At 37.8% G+C, this 25,358-nt stretch overlaps 1 protein-coding gene across 6 annotated transcripts in view; it reads right to left on the reverse strand.

Annotated features, from left to right (window-relative positions):
* The window catches only part of Fndc3b (fibronectin type III domain containing 3B), a 326,246-nt gene that overhangs the window by 227,399 nt on the left and 73,489 nt on the right, over positions 1-25,358 (reverse strand). For all 6 annotated transcript variants that reach the window (XM_071615472.1, XM_071615470.1, XM_071615471.1 and 3 more), the window contains exons 2-3: positions 24,922-25,063; positions 818-893 (exon numbers count right to left, since the gene is read on the reverse strand). In XM_071615472.1, the coding sequence (XP_071471573.1) occupies positions 818-893; positions 24,922-25,035 (190 nt within the window). In that variant the 5' untranslated portion in view covers positions 25,036-25,063. The remainder of the gene's footprint in view (positions 1-817; positions 894-24,921; positions 25,064-25,358) is intronic.

The following is a 25,358-nucleotide window of genomic DNA, read 5'->3' on the forward strand; positions in this document are numbered from 1 at the left end:
GTGGGAGATATTCTGCCTAGTCTTCCCCTTGCTTATAGGTGATATACAGCCCTCCATTGTATCCCAGGCCTAATATACTATATCAAGGAGCCTCACACAAGCAGCTTCTTCAGATGACAAGGTTCAAGACTCAGCTGATGCTAAAAAGAGTAATATTCCTGGAGATCTTGGGAGAGGGCATTTTGCACGTGGAAAGGACACTGGATGCCAACAGGTAAAACTGTGGTGGGCAGCTTTCTAACCATGGCCTCCAATGACTGCCTCCCGGTATTAACACCCTTATTTAATTCTCTTTCCTGACTGTGAGCTGGCCCTACTTACTCCCTCTTGCCTTCTAGTTAAATGCTCTGATGAAGCCAGCTGCCAGAACATAAGCCCCATCCCCACAGAGAGACCCATTTAACAAGGAACTGAGTGAAACTTTCTAATGGCCTCCAAAAAAACTAAATGCTGCCAACAACCAAAGTGAGGCTAGAATATCCATGTACAGACTTGTCTTAAGACAACTGAGCCCTGTCCCACACTTTGACCTTAGCTTTCTGAGATATCCTGAGCCCTAGGATCCATAGAAATGAAGACTGTTGCTGTTTAAAGTCATTAATTTTGGAGTGACCATTTAATCAGTGATAACTAGATATCCAATACGAACTTTACTACTAAATGCATCATCTGCATAGCATCACAATTTGAGACAATTTTTCAGGGAAAAGATACATTTTTACCTCTAGAAAATCATGCACACATGTAAGAAAAACCTCCTTCTTTAAAATAAGGGGAAAAAATCCTTTGATTTGAATGTTTACCAAAACTTCCTTACCTTGGATGCACTGAAGTGTTCCATCCTCCGCTCTTATTGTGAAAGTCTCACCTGGATTAACTTGAACGAGAATAACCTGCCAAAATAACACACAAATTTCAATTTAATACTAGTAAACCTGAAATTTTCTTCAAGTTTTATTATCTAAATTTAAGCAGTATGCAGGAAGTACATCACACAGATACTTTGTATAAATGCAAAACTTAGGGTATAAATCTTAAACCTGGTTCAAACTTTGAGAGATAAAAGGATATGTGCATTTAAAGTTAGTCAAATGATTCCTACTACATTACTTACATAACTTTTTAAAAAATCAACTTTAAGATGCCTTTTGTTTGGAAAGCACAACTTCTTTTTCTCTTTCATAAATTAAAACACAACACTTGGGCTGGGGATGTGGCTCAAGTGGTAAGGCGCTCGCCTTGCATGCGCCGGGCGCTGGGTTCGATCTTCAGCACCACATAAAATAAAATAAAGATGTTGTGTCTGCCGAAAACTGAAAAATATTAAAAAAATTCTCTCTCTCTCTCTCTCTCTCTCTCTCTCTCTCTCTCTCTCTAAAACAAAAAACAGCAACACTTTATTTATAAATGAAAACTGCACTTAAGAAATGAAGTTATCACCTGACAATGTTGTATTCTGCTCCCAAGTATCTATTACTAATCTGAGTTATAAGATTCTTCACATAACAATACAAAGCAATTCATAAAAATTAAAAGTGGCAAAAAAGAAGTATCTGGGTATAAGATCCTGAAGAAATGATGACCTGTATAAGTTAGTAATATTATAAATAAGCCCCACCAAATACTCAGCTGTTTTGTGTTTTTGTGGTGCTAAGGACTGAATCCAGGGCCTTGCTTATGCTGCAAACATTGTAACTCTAAGTCACATCCCCAGACTTTTCTGTTTCAATTGCCTAGGGCTAGCCTCAAACTTGAAATCCTCCTGCCTCAGCCTCCTGAATAGCTGTGATTACAGATGTGCACCACGACAACCAGCTTCACATGTTTAAGTTTATTACCTAAAGGTAGTGTTTCAGTTATCTAAACATTTGATATAAGTAGATTACTTCCAAAAGACTAGCCTATGAGTGACAATAGCAAAATATGTTCTTTCAATAGCCTCACAATTTAGCTCTAATTAAAGGATAATAAAGGGAAAAATCACTAATTTACATCTAATATAAACTAAAGGTCATAATCCAAACTTAAAAACTATAGTTAAAAATTACCAGGTGCACGACTAGCACTACTAAAATATATACTTTTAGAAACTGATAGGTATCAGTGTTCATGCCTTCTTGGCTTGAAATCACCAAGTACATTGTTGTCTCCTTGCTCATCTCTGCCCACAACACACATTATTCCTTCCCTGATCAGCTAATGTCTACTCATTCCCCTGAGCTTAAGACATAGCCTCTGACTCTCAGAGCAAGCCTGGGCCCCAATAGATGTTCTTAAAAAAAAAAAAAAAAAACCACTCTTAGTTCTTCCTAGAACTTATCATTGCAATTAATTAGCTAAGCAATGATTTCGCTGTCTTTCCTTCATTAATCAAGGTGCTTTACGGATAAGATCTGACTGTCTAGCTGTGTGCCTGGCATAGAATAAATGCTCAATAACTATTTTTACTGAAAGAATGGAAGTCATAAATCATAAGAAAAACTGCACAGAATTATTTTAACTTTTGAAAATAAGCTTTCATAAGATGCAATTGCAGTCAACTTTATTTACTATATGTACCATAATATATGTAAAACTCATTTTACCTTTAAAAACTAAACTTTTAATATCCATGTCTTTTGCTTCTTATAGTAATTCACCATAGAAGACATGGCTTAGGTTATTAAAATTTTTTTAATTAGAAAATACATGAACTGGGTGGGGAGGTCATTCAGGAGGAAGCAGTCTAAGCTTCATTCCTTGTGCTTCTCATTATTATAAATGATAAACTACAATTTGTTTTTCCTGTACAATAACCATGCAAATAATCCTCGAGTCTTCAGTGTACAAGTTCTCACCAATGTAAACACACTGTGCCATTTTAAGGACTCAAAAGGAAATCCCTTCAGATCTCTAGAATGATTAAAAAAATTTCGATTGCTTTTTTGAAACTGAGCTTTTAAAGTCATTTAACATGAAAATCATCTGAGTTAACTCTGTTTCTACATAAATACAGGCCATATCTCTACTCCAATGATATAAAGTATCACTTCGATAAAGAAAATTATACTTGTCTTTTTAGAAGTCCGTGTACAAATTCTAGCATCACTGTAACAGAGCAGAAACCATCTGCTTTGTGTTTAAAGCTCTAGGAATAAGCATGTAATATATGCCTATGGGATTAATTGGCGGGGGGAGTTAATGGGCACCAAGACTCTGTGTCCCATATTCTTTGACAACTCCAAATTGATATATTCTCTTCTACTACACTTATAATTGTCAGGCAATGTATCCTTGACTGTTGGTTCTGAAAATACAATTCACCAGTATTATGGAAACTCCCAGGCAAGAAAAAGGATTTCCGAAGTGGAGTACGCTCCAGATTGTCACATTATCTGCCTTGTATATTGCACAAAAAGTGTAACCCTTCCTTAGTGGTTGCTGACACTACAGGCCACATGCAAATGTGGCCTGGAGGCATCCAAATCCACTGGTGCCTTCCCGGCTCAGCTTATTGAGCTCAACTTCTGATTCCTATCCTACTTCTTCAAGGAGAAAGACAGTAAGTAAAGGGCTTTTAAGCATTCTAACAAAATACCTCTCTTCAAATGTTTAGTTTCTGTAATTTTCACTGCTGCTGAGCTGCTATGGCAACCAGATTATAATGGCAACCAGATTATAATCTACCAAGTTACCTCAGAAACCAGGCAAATCTCCTGTGTCCCAATACCAATGTTTCTTAGTAAAAGCAAAAGCCACTATTTGAACAAACTATATTCATATTTGCAAAGATAGTTTAAAGGAAAGTGTTATGTTCTACTGAGGGAGGCTGACCACCTTGCTGCTTTCACTGTCAATAAGCAGAGATAAAAATAACGTTTTGACGCACCAGCTCCAGTGACCTGCCTGCCAACAGACATGAATGAGTTCCCGCAACAGGCCTTGCATCACGCAGCCCTGAGGAGCATGAGTCACACCTTGGCAGGCTAGGGCATCTGATCTTTTGTATTGTATCATACCAGTGTCTCTGTCTCTGCCCCGCCCCCCAGCACACACACACACACACACACACACACAAAAGCAGACCTAACTGCTGCAAGTTCTCTTAAATACAAAACATAAAACACAACATAGCTGTCCAAATCTCATTTTTTGGCCACTTACTGACCATTTCCTGCTTTTCCAAAGACAACTTTAAACCAATTCATGCTATATTCTGTGTCTTGTCAGAGAAGAAGAAAAAGGCAAAGATTTTAATCACTGATAGATTTTCTTCCCCAGAGATGTTAAAAAAGAACCACACTGATCAAAGCATAGAAGCATACCTCAGGGTACTATTGCTTCATCGGATCTGTTTCAAATCCATTAATGCTACCTGAACCAAGAAGCCCAAAATAAACACAAGGCAGTTTATCAAGGCTTAATGAAAAATAAGGGACCACTCTTCCAAAGTCTAACAAAACAATAAAACAAGATTTAGAATTAATATAATTGAGCAAATGGCTGAATACAGCATCCTGGGAATGCTTTACCCAAGAAGCAGACTGAAAGAAGATGTAGCAAATCTTTCCTCACAGATATAAATCTAAATTCAACTGTTTTTCACTCATCAGAAGAAAAAAAAAAAAAAAAGCTACTTTTGCAATTTACATTTTGCTTGGCTGATTAACCAGAAAAGCAATAACATCTAAGACTACTCCTGGAGGCAAATTTCTGATTTATGCCTCAAATAAAAAAAAAAAAAAATCACAGACACCTAAGCAATCATTGTAGTGTGTATCAGTCCATCAAAAACGTTCTACTAGCTGGGCACAGTGGTGCATGCCTGTAATCTCAGCAGCTTAGAAGGCTGAGGCAAGAGGATGGCAAGTTCAAAGCCAGCCTCAGCAAAAGTGAGGCGCTAAGCAACACAGTCCCTAAATAAAACACAAATTAAGGCTGGGGATGTGACTCAGTGGTTGAAGGCCCCTCAGTTCAGTCCCTGACACCTCCCCCCCACCCCCCTCAAGAAAAAAAAAAACAAAAAAAAAAAAAAAACTTCTGCTGGAAGAGTAGTACTCACTAACCCACAGCAAAAATATTGTATTTGCAGTACTCTTAAAGGTTCATCCAGGGCTGGGGATGTGACTCAAGCAGTAGCGCGCTTGCCTGGCATGCGCAGGGCGCTGGGTTCAATCCTCAACACCACATAAAAATAAAAAAAATAAAGATGTTGTGTCCACCGAAAACTAAAAATAAATATTAAAAAAAACTCTCTCTCTCTCTCAAAAAAAAAAAAAAAAAAGGTTCAGTCCAGTACCTGGACCATTCCAGAAAGAGACCTCATTTTGCTTCCAGAACTTTCTTTCCACTGACCACAATTTGTGAAGGCTGTCTTACTCTTATACTTACTTAGGTGTTTCATGTATAAATGAACTCTTCCTTTGGAGCCAACATTTAGGATAAGGGAGGAAACGTGATACAACCTAAAAGCTGTCAGAGTCCCGTAAGTCAAGGCTCCATTCAGGAATATCTGACAGGTTTGATTTTATTTGATTGTGGGGTAGGGGAAGGGATTTGCTGGGAATTAAACCACGCACTCATACATGCTAGGCAAGTGTTCTACCACTGAGCCATAGCCCATGATAGCTTTTAAAAATTGACCTTTGCCTGCATGAAAGGAGCAGTAGCACCTAAGCCTGGTGCTACTATTTTCTGGTCTCTTTCTTCCCCACCCTCTCCCTTATATGCTCATCCTAGATTACCAAATTTACTATCCATCCATACACACCTTTGAGATTCTAGTCTCCAGGTCCAAGACCACAGCTGGCCTCAGGCAAAACTGAAATGCATACATTATTTGTTCTCTTAGATCCTTCTCTTTTCTCCCAATTAGGAAAAGGGAAATGATGTGTTACAAATGACTAAAAATTTTCTTTGGGCTAATAATACACATGAAGAAAACTACCCAGGATTAAAAATGTGAGCAGGCAGACGAAAAAGGCACTGGACAGTAATGGGAAAAGTATTGATCAGCTCACCCTGCTCTACCATCTCCCCCTGAGGCCTGAATCCAAAATGGCAGGAAATGAGTAAACAAGAAGAAGCCTCCAAGAGGATTTAAACAAACACCAGGTCAAGGTACAAGGACACACTCACAGGTGAAGTACCTCAGGGGTCAGCATAACTCGTATGGTAAATGATCTTCCTTTGATTCTTTCTGGGCTTCTTTGAGATTATTTCTAGTGACCCCAATTTTTAATATTCCGATTTCCTCAAAGGACATAAGGTTAAAATGTTGTCTCCTTCCTCAGACTTTTCACATTTATAAAATTGATTGAGCATGATGCAGTCTACTTTATCAAGTTCTTTTTCCAGATTTTTTTTCTACAATGTCTACAAAAATAGTTATATGGTCGGCCAGATATGCTGATTTTTATGCTGATTATTAACCAGATTTACAGATGGGAACACTGAGATTTAAAAGAACACAAGAAATTTGTTCAAAGCCATTAAACTACAAAGTATCTGAGCCAGCACTGGAATCCAATCTTGCCTGACCAAAATGCATGCTCTCCTCTTCCATAACACCACTCCCCCTCTAATAGGCATGAGTTTCACAAGGTCACGTCTCTATGGTGATGCTTCAAAAAACTTCTCTAATAAAAGAATATCACTAACTGATCAAAGGCACATCCCTTAAAGATGTAGGACAAGTTTTCTTCCAGGAAATCTGTGCTCACTCCCAGAAGCAGAACCCCCTACCCTACAATTAGAATAGGGCCATTTGGGTTGTGAGGGATCCTAACTTTTATATTGGACAGGACAGACCAATGAGCTAATACTATAATAACCCAATGGCTAGATGCCACTTCTCATGGCCCAACATTATGCATGAGAAAAATAAAAGATGATTTCTGGGAAGACTGCATTACAAGCCCTCATGCTTCCCAAAGTCACATGTCATTAACAAAAATAGACTGGGATAGCTAATACCAAAAGAGAAAATAGATGAATCAAGTGGGATGTTTTTATGCACTGAAATCACACAATTTTATGCCTGCAGAGAATATATTCACATGGAAGACTTCAATGATAAATGCTCTCTCTCAGAGCACTGTCTCTGACTTCATTCAGCAAATACTGGTGAGTGCCAGGATGACTCAGGTATTCCTCTAGGCACTGGAGAGACAGCCCTAGACAATACAAAGTGCTGCCCTTTTGGGGCTGATGAAAGGGAATTACATGGGATAAGGAGTTGGAGGTCCTAAAAAGAGGTCATTTAAATAAAAATAAACCATTTAAAGACAGTGGTAAAGAAAATACAATGGTAATTTACAAAAATCTGTACATTTTTACTACCCCTAATTGCACACTGCCTTGAATAAAGGGATTCTATTACAAAAAGAGCTGCTGAGTGTTAAGAATATAAATATAGCATGAACCTAAATGGACAAAAAATGTAATATAGAGGGCCCAAATTAAGTTAAAAGCCTCTTTTAAGACAGCCATCAACACCTGAATTTGAATTTCAATTATAGGACTTTCAAAACAAAGACCAAGAACATAAAAAGCCAAAATTCCAAGTAAGCTTTATGGTAGTACCTTGCCCAAGAGTAATAATTGCCAAACACCCATACAGGATTGGAGCACCACCATGACTATTTAAATAGTTTTTCTTTTGTTTTATAAAATACATTTTTCTAAGAGCAGTTGAAAGCCAAAAATATAACTTGTCTTCCCTACACCTGAATTCCCAAGCTGGGTTTTGGCCACAATAATGGGAATCAGCAGCTAAGGCCACTTCCTACCTACCAGCTCAACTCAACAGTTAATATGCTCTGCACACTGAATCTAGCACATCTCACTCCATTTAGATCCAGCTACCTCATGTCTGGTTTTGATCAGCTGAGGCTGAGCAACATGATCCCCCACTGATGTGCTAATTAATGTCACACAGCTCTACAATGAAACTTCATTGAACCTAAACAAGCAACTCTTAATTTTGGAATCACTGGACTAGTGAGGAAAGTTATTTAACTGCCTACATTCCAATAGTCTTTTTAAACCCATTTTAGTGTTGGTTATGTATGCAGATAACACTGTTCTTCTCCTTAAGATTTAAGAAAAAAATATGCTCATAAACAATGTTCCTATCCTTCTGACAGAATATTATTTTCCCATATTTTATCATTAGAATCATTTTATAATCAACTTCTCCATATTTCTAAAATTTCTTAATTGCTTGAAATTAATACTACTGTTACCTTATTTTTGTGTTCATTAACACAGTTCTAGAATTTGGGAAGGGTTTGAGGGAAGAAAAAGAAAGATCCCTCCCGACCCCAATGTATAGAATGTATCACCTATTCAGACCTTGACTTTGCATAGATTATATTACCCTTTATTAAATCAAAACATAATGCAATTACCAAAATCTTGGTCATTCCATTCAACTTTACAAATATTTACTGAGTTAACACCTACTTCCAGGCACTTTATTAAGCACTGATGATTCTGTATGGGAATGATGAAATCCTACCCATCTTGTGTGTTGGTGCTATAGTACAGAAATATGCTTACCTGTAACAAAATATGATTATATGCTGGTAAGTGCTATGGAAACTGATGAAACCATCTAGAAATCAGGAGAAGTTGTAGTTGGGAGTGACATTTGAAGGAAGAATAGTCACGGCACAGTGACACACACCTGTAATCCCAGCTGAGGCAGGAAGATCACCAAGTTTGAGGCCAGTCTCACTATTTAGAGAGATCCTATCTCAAAATAAAAAATAAAGAGGATGTACCTCAGTGGTAGAGCATCCCTGGGTTCTCTCCCCCATGCTACAAAAAATGGGGTGGGGCATATATGAGACTGCAAATGGATAAGCAAAAGAACAATCGTACAAGTAAACACAGAGGCCTGAATAGTGTGATGTGTTTAACAAACGATAGAATTCTGACATGGCTGTCAGGATACGTGAACAGGACAGAGGGACAAAGATAAAAACTGCAGGGGCAGACAGGGCTTTCTCAAAACAGGCTTGTTGGATCTACTTAAAATTCTGGACTTTATCCTGTGAACAGCAATACAGCTGCATTAGTAGACAACTCACAACAGTGAGAACTCAAACTTAGAGGCCAACACTAGACCTGTGGAGCCCAGCAAAAAGATGTTGGTGAAACATCCATCTGCAATGTAATTCAGGAATTCCACTGTTCTAAGTAAGAGTTTGTAAAAATAACTAATAGATCAAATGCTATGGCTATCCAGATCTCAGGGCATGCTGCAGTACAGTTCCGCTCAACCTCTCTACCAACATTGGGGTTTCTAAAATTGTGGAGGTAATGTGTATGGCTCTCCAAGCCACAGCTACCTCATATCACTATAATCCTGTTATCTTCTGCCATTCTCATTTCCATCAGTGCTGCCAACTGCATGTCTCTCTCATGCCTCTTCCTTCTAGGCTTTTTCTGTCCCTTGGTATTTGTTTCTCTTTGGTTTCTTAGGTTTTGCTCTAAAAAACTAATTTCCAAAAGCATTCAACAGCCAGCCTAGTACTCCTTCCCTTTACCTCTTGCAACTTCCCAAGTAGTCGAGTCGCAGTGGACTATTCTTGCCCACCTACCATGTTTTCCATTGCTTTGCTGACCAAACAGAAAGGAGTATGAGGGGAAATACTGGAAAACAAAATTCTGAGTCTCGGGAGAATCAGTACACTATTTTCTTTCAAAAGTCCAACATTAATCATATCCCGAAATATCTTTGATTTCTAAGTAATTCTATTTTAAACCAGTTAGTTGAGTTTCTTATTTCTTGACATTATAATTTTACCTTTATCATATTTTATATATAGATATACATATACATATATATATGTATATGTATAAGAAACAAGGACTCCAAATTTAAGACTTAAAAAAAAAAACACAACTCAATCTTTTTTAATTGAAAAAACTGAATCCTAAAGACATTCAACATTTCAAAATATAAGTACATGCTATTACATGTTTAAGTTTCTTTTTTCTGCCATACTAAATGTTAAACTAAAATTAGAAAGGGTTCAGGTCAGAGCTGTCTTCTGAGTAACATTACAAGTATATAAAAACTGAATAGTTAAGTCACTCTCTGCTAGCCTCCTTTTAGTTTCAACTCATCTTTGAGCTGTTTAAAAATCAACTAGGAGACAACTAGGGATGTATTCACAAGATCCATAGTGAGAAGAGCAAGTGAGACAGATGAAGTTGTGTCCCAGCTCTGTCAGGCAGGCCACATAGCCTGTCCATCCCTCATTTCCTCATCTGTAAAAATGAATACCTACCTCACAGTCTAGTCTGCTCCACAGAACAGAGCAGCCTAGGGCAGGCTGTTAACCATAATATAAGCTCTATACAAAACTGTTATTAATACTTTCTTCAAAACCCTAACAGTGATAAGGTCTTAGTTAATAAAAATGAGACACCCCCAAAAAAATTTTTATCAAATCTGCTGTTTCATGTTCTCAATAAAAACCAAAAACAGCCAATTCCCACCTCTGTCCAGAGCTTCTGTTGGAGAAACATTCTGGCTCTCCTTGGAAAGATTCACCTCCTAGCTCATCACACACCAGTATCTATCTGTTCAGCTTCCTTAGATCCCAGCAACAGAGTAACTTCGGAATCCATTCACGGAAGTTCTGAAATCTAAGCCCCTTACAACTATAAAATGGTTTGGATTACTTGGAAATGCTTCTGATTCAGATTATCATAAAGCAAATCATCAAGAGAAAGTAATACAGTAACACCACAGAATGTGACAATTTTCTAAAGTTCAGGAGAAGGCACTCCCTCTCTGGTTATTTTCTGACCCAAAGGCTGCTCTGTCAAAGCACATGGAAGAATTAAACTCTTCTTTAACATCTCCAAGAAACATCAGGTATTTGTCTTTTTAGACCTTTAAGAAATTAGTTTGAGATATTATCTAGCACAAAATCCAGGAAAACAAAATGAAACAGTCGGATACTTAAAACTAATAAAAAGTTTAAAGAAACTATCCAGATTTAAGATTTCAATGCAAACAGAATGAAAGTGCTTTTCAAAAAGTAATGCTTCAGAGCTGGAGACATAGTTCAGTAGTTAGAGTACTAGCCTAGTGTGTGCAAGGCCCTGCACTCAATTTCAGGTACCACAAAAAAAGAAAGAAAGAAAAGAAAAAAAATGCTTTCAGATGTTTCTTTCTAATATAAAGTTAGATCTAGTACTAAAGCTCTGTTAAGCAAATGTTGGAAAGTCACACACACTTATATTCTCAATCTTGGAAGAATCACATCCTTGAGTACATACACATACCAACTTGAACAAATGAACAGCAGATCATTCCAATTCTTCCCTCATTCTGCGCCAAGTCCAAACTCAGGACTGACACTAGTCTCTGTAGAGTGCGAAGGAAAAATGTGACAAGGATTTTCCAGCCAGCCCCGCCCCTCCTCCCTGCATGCCCTGAGCACATACAAACATAGCAGATTCTATGCACGTCTAATTCGGGGCCAGTTTATGCACCATGACATCAGTGCAGTATAGTGAGCCAAGTTTAAACTCCATCTGGGACAAATAATGTCCAGGCACACTGTGACTTCTTTTGTTTATATACACTGACTAAATATGTCTTGGTGGTAAATGAACTAACTCCTAAGATTTATTTCCCAAGGCCTCCAAAACAATATTCTGCACCCTGAAGCAACTCCTTGCCTCCAGTTTCTTTCCAAGGCTATGAGCAAGTGATTTTTAACAGAACACATGATTTTGAAACATATAATTAACATCTTGAGGAGAGTCAAAGTCCAAACAGCCCTTCATCAATCTCAAACAAAGAAAATGAGAAACTCACTAACAAATGGGTGTGGTGGGACGGTTCACAGTACAAATACTGCACGAAGCTTAATTCTATATTTCCCTTAGAGAACAGGAAAAGTAGAGGTGAGAAATCTAAGAAATGGTAGTGTGGCAAACTGGCTATCATTTTTCTTTTTGGAGAATAAACTCAGGGGTTTTGTTTTGGTTTGGTTTTTTATTCTGGCATTACTTAAGAGAAATAATTATAAATTCAAAATGAAAAACCACCAACAGAATCAAGTCTTATAAGTAAGTTTCTATATTTCTTTAGTTTCAAAAAAAATGTTGAATGGAAATGAAGGGTGGAGTTTGGGAGCAGAAGGCAGGCAGAAATGCCCTCCTGGCTCCCCATGTGAAACTGCTCGGAGGAGGAACCCTACCACACTTCCGTGGTCACCACTATCTCTCAGCAGCTACTGCTGCAAGGAAATTGCTCCCTTGCTACTAAGCTCAGGGAGGAATTCCCTAAAGAGAGCCCCAGGGTGACCTGGGCTGGGCTCTGAGGACTTGGCTCCCAACTCCTGCTCCAAATCTGCTCCCCAGGCCTTCAGCCACTGCTTAGTTCTCATATCTCAGTTCTCATATCTCAAAGCCAGAATCATTGCCACCTTCTGGAGTTAATGTAGAGGCCACATAAGTTAATGAAAAGGAACAACCTTCTTTGTCAACTTGCTATTTACTACTGTGCAAAGCCCATCTCATATCTCCCCAGTTGTTTGCCTGAACAAGACTAACAGTGAGTGTATGCCCTACCCAAGCAGCACCATCTGCCCAGAAGGTAAGACCCACATTTGGAAGAGGACCTAAGTGGAATCAAATCCCACCCCTATGATTTGCCTGATAAAAGTATTAACCTTTCTCACTTCATATTCTGCTCATAAAGATGACTGCCACCTTTTAGAGTATATGAATACTGGATAAAATGATGTATGTAAGTGCTTAGCACTGGTTTCAGGAACTCATCAGTCCACAAATGGTTACTATTCCTTCTCTCCACAGCAGAAGGAACAAAGAAACCAAAGTACCTACTAAAAGTCATTCTTTCCAAGAATTTATCATCCACAAATAAGCACCCAATTAAAAGTCATTAAGACCAAAAGTCTTCTGGTGATCAGCAAGATTACAAAGTAAAATTCAAGTTTGCAGTAAATGCCAAAAAATTTAGTCAAACACTTGGCAACCTTCAAGTGTTGAAAATCTGACTTCTAACATATCTTTTACATTGTTATACCCCTGAAATCTGTGTAACGTCAAACTCACACAATCTTTTGTCCCACAGTTCCCTGAAGGTTTTAGAATAATTATTAGGAAAGGAACCATTGTCCTCCTCAAAGAAGGAGTTCACACCTGGCATGTGCTTCTACAAGTCTAATGGGTGAAGGCTCTTTGGAATTCAAAGGGTGCTTGGTGTGTGGGGAGGTCACTGCAATGTGGAAAACCCTCATTGCCTGGCCCAGGAGCACACCATTTTCAAAACAAGAAAACGGAAACTCTAAGAAGTCAATTGGATGACAACACCCAGTTACTACAGGAGAATGTCCTGTCATCCAACTCTACCCTTGACTGATTCCCCGGGTCCTTAAAAGAGATAAAATTCACAGGCAAGATATTCTATATAAATTTAACATCCAATTTACTATTACAACCTCTAAAGAAAAATACAGATGCCACTGCTTCATAATTCACATTGTAATAGTATATTATATTACAGTTTTACTTTCAGTCATAACTAAAGCCACCAAATAAGTTATAAAGGATTCTCTTTGTGTGGGCCTTTTTGCCAAGGTGATGAGAGTTTAACTCATTGTATACCATCGTCCCATTTATGAAACGTAAATTGAGCAACAAATATACCATTTATGATAACTTTAAAATATTTATATTTTTATAGTATTTTAAGAAAGTAATGTGACTGATTAGTGTGATATTCATGATTATTGGTATCATTAATAACCCTGATAATAAATCATATAATTATGATTTACAACCTATTTTAATGTACCTGTGTCAATTTCATTGACACAGTCGCAGAATTGAACACCTGGTACTTAATAGTTTAATCGGGTCTTAAATAGATCAATTCTGGTAAGGCAAAACAGAAATTTAAGTGGTGAAATCAGAAAAGATGAAGTTGCATCACTCTGACCCGTCTACCTACCAAACAGTCACTAACTAAAGCACATGCTTTGGTGTATCACAGAGACTGTTTTCCCATTTTTAAAGCAGTTTCTTGTGAGTCAGGAACTAAGAGTTCTCTACTTTTTATTGATTACCTCTATGCATTGTCCTACTTCAAGCATCCTGGGAACTCCAAAGAGCCTCCACTAATGAGACTTGAAGATAGGCATGAACTAGAATGACAACACTGCCACAGAAAGACCAGAGAAACTTCTGCTCAGTGCTGAACTGTGCTAATGACAATAATTGGGCAGTTAAGCAGAGACAGCAAAGAACTGGAGGTAACAATGGTCAAGTTTTGGTAGCAGGCTGACTACAGTATTTACACAGCAAAGATGTCATGAAGGTGCCAAGCCTACTACTAGAAGGAAAGGAGGGAGGGAGGGAAGGAAGGGAGGGAGGGAGGGAGGGAGGGAAGGAAGGGAGGGAGGGAGGGAGGGAGGGAAGAAGATATTACTGTGTGCGCCAAATGTCAGATCTGAAGGAAAATGGATTTGCCCTGTTGTTCAATTATGTACCATGCTTTAAATGTTTAGGATAAGTCATTAAAAAGTTCTCATGTTTTCTGAGCATGTGTTCTCCAATCCATCTACACTCAAAAATAAACCACAGTTACCTCTAGCTGCTTTCTGACTCCACTGCCCAATTATTTGCAAAGCAGAAGATTTTGGCAAGGTAACTTCCTAAATGCAAATTGTCTGTTTTATCAAAAGGTTATCTAATTAACCAGGAAAAAAAAAAAAGATTATCTAATTATTCTTGCAAGCAAGGAATGACAGCATAGTCTGGGAAAAGTGGGGTCAAATAATTCTGATTAATGAATGTGCTGGGGAAAAAAATCAAAAACAAAAAAACAGCTACTCTTAAAACACATTCCCTCTCAACAGATGATCTGATCTGATGGTTGTTAATGAAAAAGGCCCAGGGCTGAGAAGCAATACCAACGTAGGCATTAACACTAAAGTAGCACATTAAATTTGTTTTTAATAGGGATCTACCATGTCTAGAGCTTTGAGTTATTCTAACATTAAAGCTGACCAGGAAATGGCTAACAGGCAACTAGTTCTGGCCAATACCTGTTTGTTTGGTTCACAAGGGATTGAATTTAGGGGCCCTCTACCACCAAACTACCCACCCCCATCCCTTTTTAACTTTTGTTTTAAGACACAGTCTCCTTAAATTGCCCAGGCAGGCCTTCAAGTTGCAGATCTCCTGTCTCAGCCTCCCAGGTAGCTGGGATTCAAGGTGTGCCACCACACCCAGCAGGCCAATGCCAATTTAAATGGAAGAATTAACATAATCTGTAAGTAGCTAAACCCAAAGTTACTGAAATATAGTATTATGATGCTTAAGCAACTGGCTTCTTGGCAGGCTATTTATTTTTCCATTTGGAAATGTAGGAGAGAAAAAGAATGAGAATGAAATATCTGCATTTAGAGCTTGGAGATTAATGTTACTAATTTTATGCAGCTTGCTCATCAGTAGCATGTTCAGAGCGTAATGTATATATTTTACATAGTAACATTTTAAAATCAATCATGTGGACAAAAAAAGGAAAAAGAGTCTGCCTATGTGAAATCATTATGTACTAACATATGTCTTAACACATTGTGATACAGAAGCAACTTGTCTTTTTTCCTGTTTGTTTTATATTATTTACTGTATTACAAGATAAGAAGTAGCTATCATATCACACTCAACATGACAGGGCTGAGGGGTATAGATCAGTGGAACACTTGCCTGGGGTCAACCCCCAATACTTCAAACAAAACAAAACAAAATGAAGAACAGGACAAACAACATGATAAATACATTTTTTTTCCAAAACAAAACAAAAGGTAAAAAGAAAGGGAAGGAATGGGACAAGCGTTAAATCCATCAAATTCAATTTTATCCAAAGAAAATGCTAATCTACAAATGTTTCTTAAAAGTGTCTCATCTAAAAATGGGAAGTTACATACCATGTATGTATAATATGTCAAAATACATTCTACTGTCGTGTATAACTAAAAAGAACAAAATCTGTTTCAAAAAGTGACTCATCTAGGTAACACCAAAAAAAAAAAAAGATTACTTCTAAAAAAATATCTCTTGTGGGGCACAGTGGCACATACCTGTAATCTCAGCAGCTCAGAAGGCTGAGTCAGGAGGATTTTGAGTTCAAAGCCAGCTTCAGCAATAGCAAGGCACTAAACAACTCAGTGAGACAATAAATAAAATACAAAATAGTGCTAGGATGTGGCTCAGTGCCCGAGTTCAATTCCTGTCACCAAATAAATAAATAAATCTCAATAAATATTTTAAACACTAAGTTTCTAGAGACTGTAAAACTGATGATAAATCCAAGTACTTGCATTTCTGCCCTTGGAACACTCTCACCTTAAATCTGACCAATGTCTCCTAACTAGAGTGTAAATAGGAGAACCAAGGCATCTGGTTGTTTCTTTGGTTTTTCCTCTACTGTGGTGAGTGCTCGATATGGCACTTCTGGGGGTTCAAACACTGTTCACTGAAAACTAGAGGGAAAAAAAAAAAAGGAATACCAAAACATGAGTCCTGAGTTATAAGAAGTCTAACTGAAACCCTCTCCAAGTCATATCAACCAGAGCTCACTCTAATTCATTTACAAGTCATCACGTAAGAAGAAAATTAAGAGGCTTCATCAGTATAAACTGAGTATCCCCCTAAAACTCTTTACAATGTTTTATTTAAAACATGATACACATGAGAGCGAGATGCAATTTCAAAGATAAAAATGTTAATTATTTCCAGATTCCAAATTTGGATATCTACAGAAGCCAAATTGAGGGAAGTGGCCAGAGAGGGACTGAAGACCGTGTTCCTCGGTGGAAGCAGCCACTGCTCCTTTTTTGCCAGTCAACTGTCATCAAGTGGGAAGTCTGAGCTAGTGTTATCGGATCTTCTCTATTTTTCCCCAGTATCCAAATGGGACTTGGTTCTGGAACAACCTACCTCCTGGTGGACACCAAAACCTAAGGATGCTAAAGTCCCTCATAAAAATGACATAATATCTGGGACTGCGGTTGTATTTCAGTGGTAGAACGCTTGCCTATCATGTGCAAGGCACCGGATTTGATCCTCAGCACCACATAAAAATAAATAAAATAAAGGTATTGTGCCCATCTACAACTAAAAATATATATATTTTTAAAAGTGGCATAAGATCTGCAAATAACCTTCACATCTGCCTGTACACTTTAAATCTCCTCTAGATGCTTACGGTAACAAACAAAATATAAAAAACATTTGTTATGCTGTATTATTTAGGAAATAATGAAAAGGGAAAGTCTGTACATGTTTAGTACAGAAACTAATTTTTTTTTCATTTCTGTAAATACTTGTGATCCATAGCAGTCAGCTGAATCTAAGGATACAAAATTCAAGGATATGGAGGATCAACTATAATGGCACCTAAATCTTTTTTATTTTATTTAACTATAAAAGTAATTAAAAAATAAAGCCTGTATGACAAATGCAACAAGAAGGCAGTTTTCAAGCCCTGGTTTAGATGAATTAAATTTGTTCATTTCTTTCACCCTTCATCCATTCAGAAAGATTTACTGACTGCTACCTCAGATGCCAGGCACAGCATGAACAAGAGGGAGACAGTCCCTATTCTCCCTGAGTTTATAATGGAATCAGACAAAGATTGCAGGAAGTTGAAAACAATCATGTTTTCAAATAATGTTAAAACTGATGTAGAATTTTAAATTGACATTTTTCTATGGTACAACCTTGCCACACCAGTTATTTTTCTTATTTCTCTCTTTTTTTGAAGGCAGTTTAATATCTAGCGTTTGAAGGATCCTGCCTACATCTTCTATCTTCTTATTATTGCCTTTGGCTAATTAAATTCTGAAGTGTCTCTCAACCCAAACAGTCAGAGGTGTCATAATTATATGTCATATGTCCTAATTACTGTGGATGCCACTTAGAACAACACCCTCTGATAATATGGGATCAACATTTTCCTTTAAAAGACTGAGACTCTACATGGGCTATGCCTTTTGGGAAACCTTTGTAGTGAGCAGAACAGGCAATATAATGCAAAGAGGACTGAACAGTCAGAGCATGGACCTGAATCAACTCACATTTTATTCACAGTTAAAAGGAGGCTCTCACTAGCAGGAAGAGCTGCCTTGGCAGCTGGAAAATGGATCCAGTTGAGTTGTGCTTGTGATCTATACCTTCATGGAATCAATAATGCTGAGAAACAGACGTGGAGGAGACAGAGTGACCACTAGACTGGAGCATCAGAGGCCAAAGGAATTCATATCAGGATACAGATGGACACCAAACAGCAAAATTTCAAGGAAAGAGATCATAACCAGGCATGGTAGTGCCTACCTGTGATCCCAGTGACTCAGGAAGCTGAGGAAAGAGGATCACAAGTTCAAGGACAGCCTCAGCAATTTAGCAAGACCTCAGCAACTTAGTGAGACCCTGACTCAAAACAGAAAATAGAAAAGACTGGGGCTGTACCACAGTGGTAACATGCCTCTGGGTTCAATCCCCAGTACAAAAGAAAACAAAAAGTTCATAGATATTATTATGCAGATATGATTAGTGTCTTTGGGTACCCTTAGTACTAGATCTCCATTGCACAGATGATCTTTACAGAGCCTTTTCTTTGAATAAAACAGAAATGGTTACCTGATGTGCAAAGCCTGAATCATAGTTCTAAACTTCACTTCAGTCCGCTCTCTCTTCTATGCTCAGTCTCCCCACAGATACTTCTCGTAGTCTGGCCTTTACTCCTACCCACCTCTCCCACTCCTCAAGCCCTCCTCTGCACTCACACAGCCCGATTACATTCTGCAATTCAAGTATTTCTGTGGCTTGACATACATGTAAACCAGGATTCATTCCCCCACTGAATTGTTCCTTCCTTTAGGACAAGAACAGTGCCTATTCATCTTTGTGTCTCTAGCACCTAATACAGCACTGGCACAGAAGACATTTGATAAATACTTATTAAAATGAACAAATCTATTATTCAGTCACTCCTTAATCCAGTCATAAAGCCTACCCTCTCACTCCTTTCAACTCCATATCTCTGAAGAGAGAGGCTACTAATACCTTGACATCCTAGGCCTCTGTAAGTTGGAATGCGGGAGGGAAGCTGGGTGGCAGTTTGCAGTAAAAATTTTATTTAAACACCTGCAAAAGTTATGCATATCTCGTGCATCTTGATGCCAAAGAGTGTGACTCAAGACAGCTTTCCTGGGCTTGGTTTTCCAAACTCAACATTTAACCAGCCTAATTCAACTTTCTAGCTTACATGCCAGCCCATGAATAGAATTCTATCACATAAAGGAATGGCTATATAATATTACCCAGCAATAATAGCTGCAGCCTCTATTTTGACTGCAAATACCATCTTCATTTGAATATCCTTCATTTTCCAGAGTAGTCTTCCCAAGAGTTGTTTATCCATTTTCAACACTACATGCCTATAGATTTTCCTTTTTATTGGAATTTCTGAGGAGTAGAAAAAACTTCTTATATACACAAAACTCTTTGAGTCCCACAATGTGGTAGGTCTTAGGATATTTAAAGAGTAAACCTGTGCAGGCAGAGGATCTGAACTACTGAACAAAAGAAGGAAGCCATCGGGGAAGAGTTATTAAGAAGACATCAACAAGAGCAGAAAAGGTCACTGGACTAGGAGATGCACTTTTGATGTAACAGACATGCCAATGATGAGCACCATCTGAAACATGGAAAGTTTTAATAGGTTTAATGCATTGTCTGGAAATGTGTATTCAAAGGAATGCTCCAGGAAAATTCTGGCTATGGATTCTGTCTAGGGAAATAAGGGTTTCCAGAAAAACAAAGAAATCAAAGGAGAGGGAAGAAAGAAAACCTCACTCTCAGTGAAATGACGTGCTAAATGCTAATCACCAGGAAAAGGCAAAAGTCCAGAGAATGGAAATAACTGAAGGCAACTCCTATCTCTCAGAGCAAGTTGGTGACATGCTATAATGAGCTGGTAAGAGACAGATTTTCTGTCTACATTTCAGGAGATATGCCTCCTAAAGGAGAGGCAACCAAAACACTCACTAGCAATTAATAATCTATCTGCTTAAAAGCTAAATAATAAAAATAAAAATAATATAGGACAAACAGAATATTTACTAAGAAAACAATAAAGAGAAAATATTTATTAGGTGCCCTCTACGTTCTGAATGCTGGTCAGGATAAAGAAGCATCTAACCCAGTCCCCATCCCACCAAGACTAACCTTCAGTGAATATATACATCAAGGGCCACCAAAACTACAGGAATGTAAGGTGGCACTGTACCCTTATTTAAGTTGTAAGTGCCCACATTAAATTAGCAAACCAGTAAACCCTACCTACCTTATGTGAGTACTTCTGCTCTTAACCTAATGTTGTCTTCATTTAACTGGTGGCTGCTATAATACTTCTTCAGAGATTATTAAAATATTAAACCAATATTAATAATCAGAAATTGAGCTGTAATTTTCTCTTTCATGCTCAAAACTAGCTGCTACACCTTTAAATCTCTAAGGGGTCCCACAAGTCCACAATAAAGACAATTAAATCAATACACCATTAAGTTCTGAATATGTCAACACTGGCACCAATCTTCTGATTACTAGAGGATATTCACCATTATTTATATAATCACACATTAAAAATTCAAATCAAAATCTGATTTATATAACGAGTATATAATTAGGCTTATTGGGAAGCAAACTTTATTTAGTTATGCTGGGGCATAATTATCCAAAAGTAGACAAAATTGTAGGTTAAAAACAAGCAGTGGTACTTTATTTAGAAAACAGTATTTTGAAATAAAGCTCTTTAATTTCTCTTTTAGTTATATATCCAAGAGAAATGAAAATATATGTCCACATAAGAATTTGCACATGAATGTTCATAAGCAGCAGTATTCATAATACCAAAAGGAGAAACAACCAAATGTCTATCAGTTAATGAATGGATTAATAAAATGTTATATCCATACAAAGGAAGGAATGCTATTTAGTAATAAAAAAGGGATGAAGTAGTGATACATGCTTCAAAATGGACAAACTTTAAAAACATAATGCTAAATGAAAAATGACAAACACAAAAGTCAAATACTGCATGATATCATTTATATGCTATGTCCAGAAAGGGCAGTATCTACAGAGAAAGCAGATTAGTAGCTGCCTGAGAATGGACAGAGAAATGGGGGACAGGGAGCAACTGCTGCTAAGTCTCTGTTTAGGGAAGAAAAACATGTTCTAAGTTAGTTGTAGTCAGAGCTGTATAATACTGAATTCCGCTGGGTGTATATTTTAAGTGGGTGAATTATATGGCAAGTGGATTATATCTCAATAAAACTGCAGAATAAGTAAAGCTGTGGGGTAAGTTGCTTCTGTTCACCTTGTGTTCTGTTATTTTTTAGATTATGATATATTTTTTAAAAAGCTTTATTCATAATAAAAATGAATTTCCTTTTTAAAGTATCATCTATTTTACTATTCTCCCTTTCCTGCTACCTACATGAAGACAAACCAAGGTTTCAAACTTAACATGACTTCAAATTATGAAAATTAACAGCATCTTTTATTTAGAAAACTAGAACACAATAGAGAAACTTGCCAAGAACTAGCCCTAATTAAATCCAGAAACCTTCAGGACAGAAATCCTAAGGAGGAGGGCTGTGGGAACCAAAGAGCTTTCTCATAACTGTGTGGTTCTTTTGCATATATAGAAATGTTTATTATGTCCTTTCCACAGCTGCAAAGTATTAAGAGTGCTGTAAACACATACAAGGTAAGCTTCCCCATATGCACGCCTCAAAGACATTTACAGAGAATCTGTGGCCAGAGGGCAGCACTTTACAAGGGTTTTATCTGAGAAGTGGCCACAGTGCCACCTGTCTTAAAAGTGTCACTTCCAAGGGGTTTGTCACACAATGCCTACGATGTCCATCTTGAAGTCATTCCAATGCCTCCAAAAGGTTCTTGTTAACATGAAAATGTGTGCTGTCATATATACCTAATTAAGATAGACAAATAGATAGATATAGATAGATAGGCAGGCAGATAGATAGATAGAAAGAAATGAGGCGGGGGAAGATGAGAATGTGTTGCCTCAGAGAGTGAGCACAGGAAAAGCCTCAGAAAGCATTCATATAGTTGGAGGTCCCCCTCCATCACTCCTTTTTCCCCACTTCTCTGCTGTTTTGGGTTCTGCTGGCTCCCCCAGTCTATCTTCCTCGTGTGCCTCAGCCCAAGTTCCACACACAGGCTCCAGGACTGCACACACTCACCCAGGCCAATAACAAACATTGGGATGCAAAGAAGCAGGCGGAGGCTTGAAGGAATAAGGGAGACACAGATGGAAACTTTGGGGACACAAAATGGATGAAAAATATCAGGCGCATGGGCCATTGTCTAGGCTGAGCCACAGTGACAGAGGAGCAACATCAAAGGACAATAAATCTTGGGTTTGGTCCTGCTGAAAGGGGTGTTTCAAACAGACTTTGCCCACTTAACAATTTTGCCCCATTAAGGGAAATTTAAGGTTCATACCAATCAATACCTTGGCCCACACAACCTATAAATCTACGCTTCCAGCACAACCAACTGTATTTACTAATTTAAAAGGCCAATTGAAACATTTCTTTCCTGTGAGATTTTTGTAAAGTATACAAAGAAAGCTTGATATTTATTTATAAAACATAAATTAACAGATTTCCCCTTTTCAGCTTTACAGAACGCTTCCTAGATGCAATGAAAATGTGGTTTTATTACCCCAAATTATTAAGCAGCTTCTACTTAAGAGTTGAGGTAGGAAAATGCCACATGGCTTTCTGAGGAAGGCCATAGCTTTTGGTCACATCTATGGGCAAAGGAGTTCACTTCTGAAGGGAAAACTGGAAAATTCTGAAACTGAGGGCTCTTTATGCAGGCTAATAAACTACAAAAGGCCATTCTGGGCACAGTGAATCATAGCAATGAGGGAGAAATCACCAAAACACAAAAATGGTGCACAACAACATGGATAGGTTGCTTTAGGTCGCCAGGCGACATACACAAGCAGAATTCGATGACTACATTTGGGAGACCTTAACTAACTGTTTTCCAAGTTTAGTCAAGTTCCAGTGTCTCATCTTTTTCAGTCTTTTTAATTAGTAAAAAGAAGGGAGAGCAAACAACTGCATCTTGAAACAACTCACAGCATTTTGAGGCCTCCCATGAATGGCTGGGGCACAGTGAGCAGAAGAGTGCCAGAGAAGAAGACAGAGGCCAGGACTGGCCATGAAACGCTGCCTGGCCACACACTGCAGTTGGATTTCATTCTAGCTGTGTAACAGGGCAGAGTTAAGGACAGCACTGACAAAATACACTTTATATTTTTAAAAGATCGCTCCAGCTACTGAAGGCAAATGCTTTCTGGTAGGACAACAATAGAAGCAGAGATCAGCGAGAAGGACCATCCTACCCAGGTGGGATAATGGCTTGGGGTACAGTAGTGGTTGGGGGAATAAAGTAGATCCAGTGAAGTATGGACTTGGCAAACATTGTTGAGATAATGCTAACAACATCAGCTAAAAGGCCGGAAGAAGGAGTTAGAAGACACAATGGAAACTGTGGAGCTAAAGAAGAAGGGGAGGTTGGGAAGAAGAGGCAGTGAGCACAGCTCCACTTAAAGAAGCACTGCTACAAGGGGGGAGGGGGGGAAGAGGCAGAGGAAATAGGCGGTGACTAGAGGGGGATGAAGCAAGGGAGGGGTTGATTTGTTTGGGTGTGGTGAGGTGTAATTGTGTGTTTAAAAGAGAAGATACTATCATATGTTGGCAGACACAATCCAGTATAGAAAGAGGTGGAGGGATCAAGAAGGGAGATAGTCGCATGGTGGTGAGAAGGAATGAAATTTATCCAAATCACAATCATTTACTAAGCACCTATGAGATGTTCTTCACTCTTAAGAAATTCACAATCTAATGCAGGAAAGAGAAATATAAATTATTAAGCAGTAAAGTAATATCCCAACAAAGGCATTTACAAAGTATCAACATACTGTGATGGAATATTAATGTACAATGATAGATGGGGAGGGCATGAACTTACATCAAATAAATGACTGATTAACTTACCTAAATTATTAATATATTTTAAGTAAATATTTTAAGCAATTACTCCAAATTCTACTATTCATAAAACAAGGATTTTTTTATGCTGCTAAAAAAAATGCAAAGTATTTATTTAGTTACAAAACAAAGCAAACCCAATTTTTATAATCGATTAAAAAAATTAATGTTATCAGATAATGGTTCAGTTCCTAATGGTTTCTAAGTTTTGCTTATAGCTTAAATATTTTCTTAAGTGCTGTATGATTGAGCTCAGAAATAACTTTTTATTCCACAATGTTAAGTAACTAGCAACAAAGAAATTTAAAAAAAAACAACTACTTTTTATAAGCTACACATGTGGATGGATTTTTTCAAGAGCTAGGGGGACCCATCCTGATCTGTACATTTTCATACTGACCTGTACATTCTGTCAAGTTCATTCCTATGTGAAATCAAACCAGACCCTCAGAGCATTCTGCTCTGGCCAATCAAGCAAATCAAACACAATATATGACATGAATAAACAGTCACTTTACTCCAAAGACTTACACATGGTCTCAAAATGACTCATTTCAAAAAACACATATTTTTTGATGCTTCAAGAATACTCACTGGATGAGGTAAGATTTGTTATTTCCAAAAACAATTCCTAATCCTTTTTTAAACATAGCAACTTTATAACAAAAATATTTCTAGAAATACCCAGGTTCAAAATTGAAGACCTTTGAATCCCAAAATAAATTAAATACTGGGTTAATGCTGTTAATTTGATTTAAAATTTCCCTCTTACAACACCAACCTGCTGGGCTGCTTCTCCATTCACCAAGTGAGGAGGCATCATGGTTACCTCTCCATTCAGCAGTGGTGGCAGTTCCAGAGGGATTTGGTCGGTCATCATCATTGTGACATACATTCATGGAGAATTTCCCTCAACTGGCTTCCTGCAAAAAGAACCATCATTTTTTAAAAAAGAAAAAAAAAAAGATACAAAAATCCCCTGTAACATAAGTCACATAAGTTAGCAATCTAAGCACGCCATCATGAAATCTTCTGAATCCCAAATTATTCTAATCACAGAGAATTATTATTATTGTGCAAGGCCCAAGGAGGGACAGGGAAAAGGCAAGGAAATAGTCTGAACCGGGAGACCAAAACCAGAGTCTCCAAGTAGCAACATAAACGGAACTCTTAGGCCTCAGCTTTGTCATTCAGTTATAAACTTTAAAAATCTGAATA

Source organism: Marmota flaviventris, chromosome 8, assembly GCF_047511675.1.
Source record: "Marmota flaviventris isolate mMarFla1 chromosome 8, mMarFla1.hap1, whole genome shotgun sequence".
NCBI lineage: Eukaryota > Metazoa > Chordata > Mammalia > Rodentia > Sciuridae > Marmota > Marmota flaviventris.